Here is a 12,328-nt window from a genome sequence, read left to right as displayed (position 1 = left end):
ATCAACGACACATTTAAGGACTCCCTATCTAGGCTATCTTCTACTGTATAATAAGCATCTAGTGGATCTCTAATCAACAAGTTTGAGTCTTCTTCCATCAAATCCTGAACAATATCTACATGAAAGCAAAACTCATCTCCAGCGGGTCCCATGATAGTATTAAAGATATTCAATCTTACTTTTCTGTTGCCAAATGAAACATCCATCGCTCCGGTACGATAATTGATACATGTATTAGCTGTTGCCAAGAATAGCCGACCCAAAATGATCAGAGTCTGGTGCTGGCTGTCTACGCCCTCCATATCCAAGATAATGAAGTCGACTGAAAAATAGAACTCATCTACCTTGACTAGCACATCTTCAAGGATTCCTCTCAGAACCTTGATAGAACGATCTATCAGTTGTAGGGTCATAGGAGTCAACTTCATCTCTCCTAATCCAAATAAATCATAGAAATGCCCTGACAAGAGATTAACACTTGCCCCAAGATCTAACAATGCTCTCTCAATCTGGATATTTCCTATGACGCATGAGATAATAGGAGCACCAGGGTCCTTGAGTTTAGGTGGAGTTTGGTGCCGAAACACTCAACTCATCTGCTCTGTCAGAAGGACCTTGGTAGGAACCTTGCCTCTTGGTTTATGCTTCTGCATGCACAATTCCTTTAGAAACTTGGCATAGGCAGGCACTTGCTGAATGGCATCAAGCAAGGTAAGGTTGATTTGCACTTGATTGAAAATTTTGAGCATCTTTTGCATCTTAACTCCTTGATTGCTAATGCCTCCTGGAGACTCTAGGGCTCTAGGATAGGGTGGTTTCGGGACATACACTGAGGAATCCTCTTCCTTCTGAGGAGACTCACCTCTATCATTGCCTTTATCAGGGGTAGAGGACTGAGCAAAAGTAGAAGGCATGGTCTCGCCTGACTCATTTGTCATCTGTCTTAGAACTGATTGGTACTCTCGTCCACTCCTAAGGGTCATAACTACCTTAGCTTGCTGTTGGTGAGGATCTGTCATACATAGGCTAGAAGATATGGGTTCATTGCCCTTGGGGTTTACTACAAGTTGGCTTGGTAAACTACCCTCATTCCTCCTAGTCAATGCCTCTACTAACTGTCCCATCTGTCTCTAATTTGACTATGGACTGCGTGTGGGAGTTTAGCACTTGGTTGCACTTTTCAAAGACAGTTTAGTTGGAGGTTTTCACTTCTTGAAATGCTTAAAGAAGTCTCTCCTCGAAGGACAACTACTGAGTGGTCTCCTGCGGAACTGCTGTGGGAAACATCGAAAAGGGCTGGGATAACTTGGCCTCTCATAGGTTTGAGTGAAAGCATTAAGCCTAACCTGCTGTGTTGGAGGGATATAGATCGAAGCCTCTGGATTCTTTTATGAGAAATTAGGATGGTTACCCCAACCCAGATTATAAGTAGCAGAGAACGGGTTGTTCACGGGTTTGGCGAACCCCTGAGCAACCTGCACTTGTTCTTGGACAAATTCAGGGTACTGAGATGCCGATGGACACTCATCAACAACATGTGTCGGGCTAGCGCATAGAACGTACACCATATGAGTAGGTGATGGACTAGCAAGAAGCTGATTCAGTTTCTTAGTGTGCAAGTCTACTTTGCTGTGCAACTCAACTATTGTACCCACCTTAAGAGCACCACCTTTTTTTAAGATCCCTGGCGTGGCCCTCTCGGCCCATGAAATGGATGCATGATGTAATAAATTCTCGCTCAAGGTGTCGAACAGACGCCATGCCTCATCCTCACTCTTTAACATGAAAGTACCCCCACACGAAGAGTCGATCATCTGACAATTCTGATAAACCGTCATAAAAGCATTGAACCAATTGTCATTTTGGCACCTGGTGGTGGAGACATTTCCTAAGAAGTTCTTTAATTCTTTTCCATGTCTCATGAAATTGTTCACAATCGAACTCTATGATGACTCATTTAAATTGATTAGTATGACCTATCGAGAAATACTTCTTGAGGAACTCATTTTACATTTGTTCCCAAAACCCCATTTCTATGGTATCTAAGGACTTAAGCTAATACTTAGCCTTGTCCTTCAATGAGAATGAGAACATGGTCAATTTTAAGGCATCATCTTCAAAATTCTGGATTTTCATAGTGAAGCATACCTCGAGGAACTCGTCTAAATGTCTGTAGGGATCCTCTTGACTAAAGCCATAAAAGGAAGGTAACATCTGAATAACACTGGCCTTAATCTCGTAATGTGGTGCCCCTACATTAGTACTCTTGATGCATGATGCATGGGTATACTCTGTGGGTAGAAAGTACTCCCTCAAAGGGCATATAGGTCCAGTAGGCTTCATTTGATCATCCATTTTTCTTTGACCTCGAGAAGAACGAAGTAGTCTCTCAGGATCTTCGATAAAAGGATGCAACGAGAAGCCCAAAGATCTACACCCTTGCATACACTGATGTCCATGTCTGGTACGAGTGCACTAATTATTCTAAACAAATAATCTTAAATATGACAATGCAAAAGATCATGCACCTATATTTACAACAACAAAACAACAACTACGCCTTCATCCCAAAACAATTGGGGTCGGCGATATGAACCAAAAAGAAAATCATTCTGGGTCTTCCACATGAATCCTTCTCCTCCAATCATTTCTATCCAATGCCATGTCCTCGGTGAGGTTCAAAGCATTCATATCCTTTCCTATCATCTCCATCCAAGTCTTCCTAGGCCTACCTCGACCTTTTTTAACTAATATATTTTTCCATTTCTCCATCCTTCTAACTCGAGCATCATTAGGCCTTCACCGAATATGTCCAAACCACCGTAAACGATTCTCTCTCATCTTATTTTCAATGGATGCAACACCTACCTTCTTACGTATCTCCTCGTTCCGAATCTTATCTTTTATTGTATTTCCACACATCCATCTAAGCATACACATCTTAGCTACACTCATTTTTTGAATATGATGTCTCTTGGCAGCCCAACATTCCGTACCATATAGTAAAGCGGGCCTAATAGTCGTCCTATAAAACTTTCCCTTCAACCGCAATGGCATTCTACGATCGCACAACACTCCAGTTGCACTTTTCCATTTCATCCACCTAACCTTTATCCTATGATTTACATCTCCATCAATTTCTCCATACTTTTGAATGACAAATCCCAAATATTTGAAACAATCATCCACCGGTATTTTTTGCTCACCAAGCTTCACTACACTCCCATCACTACTTCGTTGCTTACTAAACCGACATTCCATATATTATGTCTTACTCTTACTCAACTTAAAACCTCTTGCTTCCAATGTCTGTCTCCATAATTCTAACTTAGCATTAACCCCAGCTCTAGACTCATCAATCAAAACAATATCATCAGCAAACAACATACACCACGACACATTTTCTTGAATTGATCTCGTAAGCTCATCCATCACTATAGCAAATAGGAAAGGGCTTAAAGCTAATCCTTGATGTAACCCAACCGTTATAGGAAAATTGGTTGTCACCCCTCCACAAGTGTGGACATTGGTTACTACTCCTTCGTACCTATCCTTAATTATACTAATGTACTTGAGAGAAACACCTTTCTTCATCATTGTCCACCAGAGAACGTCCCTAGGTACTCTATCGTATGCCTTCTCCAAATCAATAAAAACCATATGCAAATCTTTGTTCATCTCTCTATTTCTCTCAACAAGTTGTCTAAGAAGATGTATAGCTTCCATAGTTGATCTTCCAGGCATAAAACCAAATTGATTCTCCGATATCCTGACAACCTTCCTCAACCTAGACTCAATCACCCTCTCCCAAAGTTTCATAGTATGACTCATGAGTTTTATACCACGATAGTTTGTGCAATCTTACTCTACAAACATTCCTTGTTTAGCTCCTTTAAGTGCCCACCACTTAATTCTAGGATCTATCCTATGTCTATCCCTTTTGCGGCATTGTCTAATTCCAAAATCTAAAATTAAGACTCTATATTGTGTAACTACACTTTCTCCCGGTATAACCTTACAATCGATGCAACAATCCCTATCTCTCTTTCTAAGTAGGAAAAAATCTATCTGACTCGTATTAACCCCACTTTTAAAAGTTACTAGGTGAGACTTCCTCTTTCTAAACCAAGTGTTTGCTAAGATCATATCATAGGGCAAACCAAAATCTAAAATCCTTTCTCCACTTTCGTTTCTTTCTCTTATACCATAGCCTCCATGGATACTCTCAAATCCATCCCTACTAATGCCTACATGTCCATTAAGGTCACCGTCGATGAAAAGCTTTTCTCCATAAGATGTACCTATATTTACTAATTAAAAAAATATCAATAAAGTGAGTAATGAATTAGACCTTATTTACCCTGTTCTTTGGCAACAACGCCAAAAAATTGGTGCGATTTTTGCAAACAACGGTCTACCTTACTTGAAAACATGTACCTATGTTCTTTCCCTTACTGTACGTTGATATCCTCTTGCTGCACACGTCCTGGAGCTGAATCTACGAAAGGAAAGATCGATGTAGAAGAAAAGATGGCCGGCGATTGTTAGATGGGGTTCTCGGTCGCCGGTCAATGAAGGTAAAAGGGGTTATTATGCCAAATCCGATTTGAAGCTCTAAAAGAATATATCTGCAACGATTAAACACAAAATACAACAAGGCGAATAGAGAGAACGCGAAGAACACAAAGATTTACAAGAGAATTACAGAAAAAAATGAAAAAGAAAAAAAAAACAAGAAAAAAAACACGTGAAGAAGAAGAAGATGGGAAAAGAAAAGCACGACTTCTAATGCAGCTGGATGGTTCTTAGGGTTGTTGTAGCTTTCTTTTTATATGAAAAATTTATACTATTTTTTAAAACAACCCTTAGTTCAAGTTATTTTCAATAATCATCGTTAAATTATTAAAATTTGCAATTTACTTCTATGCACTATCTGTGAGGATGAATCAGACTTTCTCAGCTTGGATTTTTGGATCTTAGATGAGTTTGAGTATGAATCTGATTCAAAGTCTATGATGAAGGCTTTGGGTTAGATCTAGATCCAGATCTCCTTGAAAACCGAACCTATTACATTAAAATAGTTTTATCTCTCTCATGTTAACTCAGGTTCGAGCAAAATTCTAACCAAAACCTGTTTGCACCTAGAACATCACAAACATGAATACTTATACCATAAAACTACATATAAATGCATGAATGTGTGATACATTTCATGCATTATCAATAATCGTTTTCATGCCATAACATTTTCCATTTTGTGGATCACGGAAAGTGGGATCTTGAAGCAGCTCATCCAGAACTGCGGCAAAGCTACCAAGACCCTAGAGATCAGGGTGAGCCTTGCCGCTCTTGATGGAAGGTTCCCCTCCCATGACTCCAATCTTCTTCTAAATTTAGCGATTAACGGCGCGCACATTTCTTTTTTCAATCTGCCCAGCCCCACATAAGAAATCGGAAGGCACTGTAGTTGCCATCCATGTAACTGCTTGATATGGAGGTTGCGGCATTAAGGGAGATTAAAATTCCTGTTATATAAATTTATACATCCATTAGCTCCCACCAGGATCTATAACAAAAGATGGCTTAGGTTTGGTTGCCAAGTGACTGGTTAATCTGGTGGGAGCCCCCCTGACGGCCCTGGTATCAAACTGGTTGCGAACCATAGCTCATTCTGAGGTCTGGACACGTACTAGATTTGAAGTTATTGACTGCTCACATTGGGCATCTTACAAAACCCCATGTTTGTGAATGACTTGTCTCTCGACAGTAGACCACAAAAGTGATGCTTTTTGACAACGAACGGGACCAGTGATTGGATTGATCTAAATTCTGAGTGCCCTTAATGTTCAATATGACAACATTCTTGGAGGTAAAACGTTGGTGCTTGATGGTTTTTCATTTCGTGATATCACAAGAGAATTGCATGTCTGTTTATTCAGTTACAAATCATCTGTCCTTGAGGTTGATCGCAGAAGTTTTTTCTGATGTTATTGTCATTTCTACAGCAAAAAAATTGATCCCGTCATTCTATCTCTATATGCTACTTTTTTCAACTTCAGACCCCAGTTTTTGGCAGTGCCTGACAATGAAAGGCATGCATTCAGGAACACTGGTCGATTCATGAAGGCATTGTGATCAATGGGACGGACACATGATTTCCGCGTGTACCTAAAATATGGTGTTGCCAAAAACATCCTCTTGTAAATGGTGCTGAAATGTGGCGTTGGAGTGGCCAACACCATTCTCGATGCAGTGTTTTGGCAACACCACTGCTCCCAAACAGCAGAGAGCGTCTGGGAAACCACAACACACCTCCGATTCAAGGCGCCCATGCAGAGCCCAAGTCGGTCTTTTGGTGTCATTCGTTAGGCTCTGTATGGGAGCCAAAGATGGGAGGGAAGATGGGCAGTCAGTGGATCTCAGCTAACCCCACCTACTAGCCGTTTCATTGTGGAGTTGCTTTTCTAACAGACGCATCTCATGCCTCCCTATTTCTAGTGCCTCGCTATTTCTAACAGGCAACAAATAGCCGTTTCTTTGTGGAGTTGCTTTTTTAACTGACACATCTCATGCTAGCAATTAGCAACGCTTGGTACCATTTTTTGTCTGTTACACAATTCCCTGGTTCTTGATTTTCAATTTTTCATGGTTTGTTTCATGCCTTTATATTTCCAGGAAAAGATACGTGTTGCACTTTATGTTCAGAAGGCAGCCTTGCAATTTATTGAGGGTATCTGACTTGTCCAATAATGCTTTTACCTTTTAATATTAACATCTTGCATTATAAATCTCTTTGCTAATTTGATGGATGGAATTTGAATTCAGCTGTTAGTGGAGCTGACCATCAGCTTTCAGATGAGGTCCGAGCAGCAGGTTTTGGTATGGATGCAAATGAATTGGCATCCATTTTTAGAGGGCATGATGTGAAAAAGTTGAGATTTCATGGAGGGGTTGAAGGAATAGCCAGAAAAGTTGTGGTTTCTCCGCACGATGGCGTAAACGAATCGAGCTTGGAAATCAGGCAAAAGATTTATGGGTGCAACAGATATGTTGAGAGGCCTCCCCGCAGCTTCTGGTTGTATGTCTGGGAAGCATTACATGACTTGACACTCATCATTCTCATGGTATGTGCAGTGATCTCTGTGGTAGTTGGAGTTGCTAGTGAGGGATGGCCCAAGGGAATGTACGATGGAATAGGGATCGTTCTCAGCATATTCCTGGTTGTTCTTGTTACAGCAATCAGTGACTACAGGCAGTCTTTGCAATTCAGAGACTTGGACAAAGAGAAGAAGAAAATCTTTGTTCATGTGACAAGAAACGGGTTCAGGCAGAAGATTTCCATTTATGACATAGTTGTTGGTGATATTGTCCATTTAAATATTGGAGATCAAGTTCCAGCAGATGGCATTTTCATCACAGGTTATGGTTTGCTAATAGATGAATCGAGCCTGTCAGGTGAGAGTGAGCCAGTAAATGTAGATCATGAAAAGCCTTTTCTTTTGTCAGGAACAAAAGTCCAAGATGGATCAGGCAAAATGCTAGTGATGTCTGTTGGCATGAGGACAGAATGGGGAAAACTGATGGAGACCCTCAGTGAGGGTGGAGAAGATGAAACACCATTGCAAGTGAAACTCAATGGTGTTGCCACAATAATTGGAAAGATTGGCCTAACCTTTGCCGTGCTCACGTTTGTGATATTGCTAGGTCGGCTCTTGGCTGACAAGGCAATCGCTGGAAGCATCAGAAAATGGTCATCAAGTGATGCCCTTCTGATCCTGAACTACTTTGCAGTTGCAGTAACAATAATAGTAGTTGCAGTCCCAGAAGGTCTGCCATTAGCAGTGACTCTAAGCCTAGCCTTCGCAATGAAGAAATTGATGAATGATAGAGCACTAGTCCGGCATCTCTCAGCGTGTGAGATAATGGGATCAGCTACATGCATCTGCACAGACAAAACAGGGACATTGACAACCAATCACATGGTGGTCAACAAGCTATGGATCTGTGAAGAGACCCACACTGTTAAAAATGAGTCGTGGAATGACTCCCTATCATCGATTCCTGAAAATGTGATGGGGATCTTCCTGCAATTAACATTCCATAATACTGCTGCCGAGGTAGTTAGGAGCAAAGAAGGGAAAAGAAACATTTTAGGTACACCCACAGAATCAGCATTGCTAGAGTTTGGCTTGCTAATAGGAGGTGATTTTGATAACGAACATCAACGTTTGAAATTGGTAAAAATGGATCCTTTCAATTCTGTTAAGAAGAATATGTCAGTGGTTGTGGCACTTCCGGGAGGTGGATTCCGTGCATTCTGCAAAGGAGCATCTGAGATCATCTTGCAAATGTGTGACAAATATATTGATTCTAGCGGTCAGTGCGTATCAATGTCAGATACACATGCGACGGACATTCTGGATGTCATAAATAATTTTGCAGGTGAAGCTCTGCGAACACTAGCCCTGGCTTTCACAGACGTAGATGAGAACTATAATGGCAATGAGATCCCTGTAGATGGTTACACGTTGATAGCCATTGTTGGAATCAAGGATCCTGTACGTCCTGGAGTCAAAGAAGCAGTTGAAACATGCAGGTCTGCTGGCATCACTGTGCGGATGGTTACTGGAGACAATATCAACACGGCCAAAGCCATTGCAAAAGAATGTGGCATACTGACAGATGATGGTTTGGCCATAGAAGGGCTAGACTTCCGTCAGAAGAGTCCCGAGGAGCTGAAGGAGATGGTTCCAAAAATTCAGGTGCTTAAATCTACACACACACACACACACACACACACACACACACACAGAGCGAGAGTCTTCCAGTTTTATAGGTTCTGACTGTTAGTGTCACAGGTAATGGCTCGATCCTTGCCACTAGACAAGCACGCACTGGTAACACAACTTAGAAATGTACATAAAGAAGTTGTTGCAGTAACTGGAGATGGGACTAATGATGCACCTGCTTTGCATGAATCAGACATTGGGCTAGCTATGGGCATAGCAGGAACTGAGGTATTTAATATTCACCTTTAGTAACAGTTCAATCTGTATTCTGTACCCTTGCAATGCAGTCTTTTTTTTTTGCTCATCAAGCCTAGAACTTTCCTGCATCAACTGTTTCCAGGTCGCAAACATGATAGTAAAAACTGCTTTGTCACCACTCTACGTTGTTACTTTGAGATATACTTGAACCAATATGGTCTATGTCGTGCATAAGTTTTGCTGTTTCCCATGTGCTTTAGAATACAAATCATACAACCGTGAAGAAAATTCATCATATTTTGCAATCTACGAGATTGCCTCTATCCACTTTAATTCAGATCATCACTATCGTTATTAATGCACTTCATCTATGTCTTTGATTGTTTAGTTTTAGGATATAGAGACAAACAACTTGTGTTTACCAGATCTAACGCCAACGCAAAATATCTGCAATTTATTGCAACTTCATGTAGTAGTGTAGGCCTCTTTTGCTCCCCAGAATAACAAGTTTAAGCAATTCCAACCAATCAAGTTTCAAATTATAGTTCCAATAGAATTATTTCTGCAAAGGTAATTCAATCAAATGGTTTATTTAAACTAAAAAGTGCTAATCAAATTTAGAAGCTAGGATTAGTCTCTTCTTAAATCTGCCACTTATTTGAATTCATCTTCTGCTACATAGCATTCGGTATTCTCGACAAATAGCGGACTTCTTATATCAAATGCTCTGCAACTTCTAGGAGGGCTTATGTATTGAAAAGCATACCCATAGAAACTCCTTGGCCAATTCTATGCCTGCATGCTGGGACAAACCTAGATTGCTAAGGTTTGAAAGATTTTGTGAGCATAAGAATGGGTGTTGACTTTGCTGACTCGGAGAAAACTGACCAACTTGCTGCTGAGGAAAGCATTGGGAAAGCACAGATCAAAGAGAATTATATCGATGCCAGCTATACTGTTTGGGGGAAACAGGTCATCAACCCAAGCCAAATGCAGTTCAATTTGGATCAAACACTGTTAGTTGGCAACAGTGAAATTTGGTTTAACATTAGCTTAAACTCAGTTGACTTTATCAGTGTCCTTGCCATCCGACTCAAGTGCACACATAGCTGAATAGGCAGACAGGACAGGACTCTTTGTATCTTTAACAGACTCATGCATGTTGATATTCTGATTATCCTGAAGTTTGAACTGATGTAGAATACGTGCACACACACATGTTCTCATATTATATTCCTTGGATGCATTGGCAGTATAAATTTGTGTTCCACACTCTAATGACTTCTTATGATCAGGTGGCCAAAGAAAATGCAGATGTCATCATTATGGATGATAACTTCAGTACGATCGAGAATGTCGTTAAGTGGGGTCGTGCAGTTTACATTAACATCCAGAAATTTGTACAGTTCCAACTAACTGTCAATATTGTTGCTCTCATAATTAATTTTGTTTCAGCATGTGTAACAGGTAATTTAAATCCCCCTTTTGAAAGGCTAAAACTGAACTAGGTTCCAGCATTTATTAAACCAACTTGCTTACCACTGACTCTGAGCTTAAGCCTCGGATGGAGATAGGTTCTTATAGGAAGATGAGACTTGTGGGCTTGACCAGGCCTTGATCTTAAGTTTTGTCACTGACTACGGATGGGACTAATCCATTAACCATCTGGAACACAGGAAACTTGACACTGTGGCACGCTGATCAATGTGTTAGGCTATAAACAAGTTCTGAATCCTCAATGAAGTTCCAGTTGGTTAAGTTGTAGTTTGAGCTCCTTTCTTGGTCACAACAAAGTCCATTGAAATGGATGCCTCGGGACTTCTGTGCCCAAATCTTCTTCACTTTATGTCAATAGTTACAGCATACCTAGCCATCTGAGACACAAGGATTTGCTAGCCTTACCAATCGCTTGAATATTTTATAAAGTCCTGATCTTCCTTGTCATGCTGCCATGAATCCTCTCTTGCAGAACAGTCTGCATTATTTATCATTGACATCGAATTTCAGGCACTGCTCCCCTCACTGCTGTCCAATTACTGTGGGTCAACATGATCATGGATACTCTTGGAGCTTTAGCTCTAGCTACAGAACCTCCAACTGATGAATTGATGCAAAGACCTCCTGTCAGGCGTGATGAGAGTTTTATCAGCAGGACCATGTGGCGTAATATCGTTGGGCAAGCAATTTATCAGCTTGCAGTTCTTGGAGTTCTTGAGTTTGATGGCAAGCGCCTGCTGAGATTGAGTGGCTCTCATGCAGATTCAGTCCTCAATACTTTTGTATTCAATTCTTTCGTATTCTGTCAGGTTAGTTTCTATCCACCAAGCGATTCGAAAACCACATCAATGTTGGATTAACTCAGCTAATAAAATTCTCGGAGAATTGCACTCAGGTTGATCTACCAAAGTCAATAAGCCTAAAGGGAAACGGTCTAAGCTGACTGAGTCCCATCTGAGTCGCGCCGAGTAATGGCTGTCGATTCACACCAGATGAGAGCTGGCAAAGTTGTGAGAAATGATTTCGTCTGGTTTTGATTTCCACAGGTGTTCAATGAAATAAACAGCCGATACATTGAGAAAATAAATGTTGTTAGCGGCATACTGAGCAGCTGGGTGTTCTTGGGAGTCCTGGTGGCGACAGTGGCGTTTCAGATAATAATAGTGGAGTTTCTGGGTGCTTTTGCTAGCACTGTACCACTGAGTTTGCAATTGTGGCTAATGAGTGTAGCCATTGGGTTTGTAAGTATGATCGTAGCAGTCTTTGTAAAGTTAATCCCGGTCGAATCTGCCAAGAGAAGCACACAGCACAAGCTGGGTTACAAGTTGCTCCCCAGTGGCCCCCAACAAATGGAGCTCCCATGAAAGACAGTATGAATCGATGCCACCAAGTTTTTTAATATTTTATTTTAATAATAGCCACCCTTTTGGTTTGCACATCTCTTTATAGGTAGAGAGGTACTACATTGATTCTAGCAACAGTTTTTAGTAATTGAAAATCGATATTTTTTTAAGTGGCCACCGGTTCGAAACCCACGAGTGGCATCCCTTGGAGCAAGGTCGAGGCTGAGTTTACTCCCTGGTGGGCAGGATCAAGGGTTTTACCAACCTGAGGCCAGCCAATGTGCAGTCCGTGATGAGGGTTATTCCCTTGGATTATAAAAAAAAAAGTCCTAGAACAAAAGTCGGCTGTTTCTTTCATTCTTCACCGCTATAATCCCAAGAGAAATCGATCATGGGCAAGATGGGTTTCCACTAGGGGTGTCAACGGGTCGGGTTTACCTGGACCCGACTCGTACCAAACCCTATAGGGTCTGGGTATGGTGATAAATAAGACCCGAAGGG

At 41.1% G+C, this 12,328-nt stretch overlaps 1 protein-coding gene across 4 annotated transcripts in view; it reads left to right on the top strand.

Annotated features, from left to right (window-relative positions):
* Nucleotides 1-11,920, top strand: part of LOC149843876 (putative calcium-transporting ATPase 11, plasma membrane-type) — a 36,615-nt gene extending 24,695 nt beyond the window's left edge. Inside the window, exons 2-7 of one of the 4 annotated variants that reach the window (XM_090000116.1) lie at nt 6,676-6,730; nt 6,826-8,762; nt 8,859-9,017; nt 10,283-10,454; nt 10,995-11,293; nt 11,531-11,920. In XM_090000116.1, coding sequence (XP_089856242.1) covers nt 6,676-6,730; nt 6,826-8,762; nt 8,859-9,017; nt 10,283-10,454; nt 10,995-11,293; nt 11,531-11,848 — 2,940 coding nt within the window. In that variant the 3' untranslated portion in view covers nt 11,849-11,920. Of the gene's footprint in view, nt 1-6,675; nt 6,731-6,825; nt 8,763-8,858; nt 9,018-10,282; nt 10,455-10,663; nt 10,751-10,956; nt 11,294-11,530 lie in introns of those variants that run through there. The other 3 variants (XM_090000119.1, XM_090000117.1, XM_090000118.1) reach the window with 3 other exon arrangements.
* Nucleotides 11,921-12,328: the final 408 nt, after the last annotated feature.

This window comes from Nuphar pumila, chromosome 3 (genome assembly GCF_984573655.1).
Source record: "Nuphar pumila chromosome 3, dmNupPumi1.hap1.1, whole genome shotgun sequence".
NCBI lineage: Eukaryota > Viridiplantae > Streptophyta > Magnoliopsida > Nymphaeales > Nymphaeaceae > Nuphar > Nuphar pumila.
Note: the sequence above shows the minus strand (reverse complement) of the source record. Positions and strands in the feature narration are given on the sequence as shown.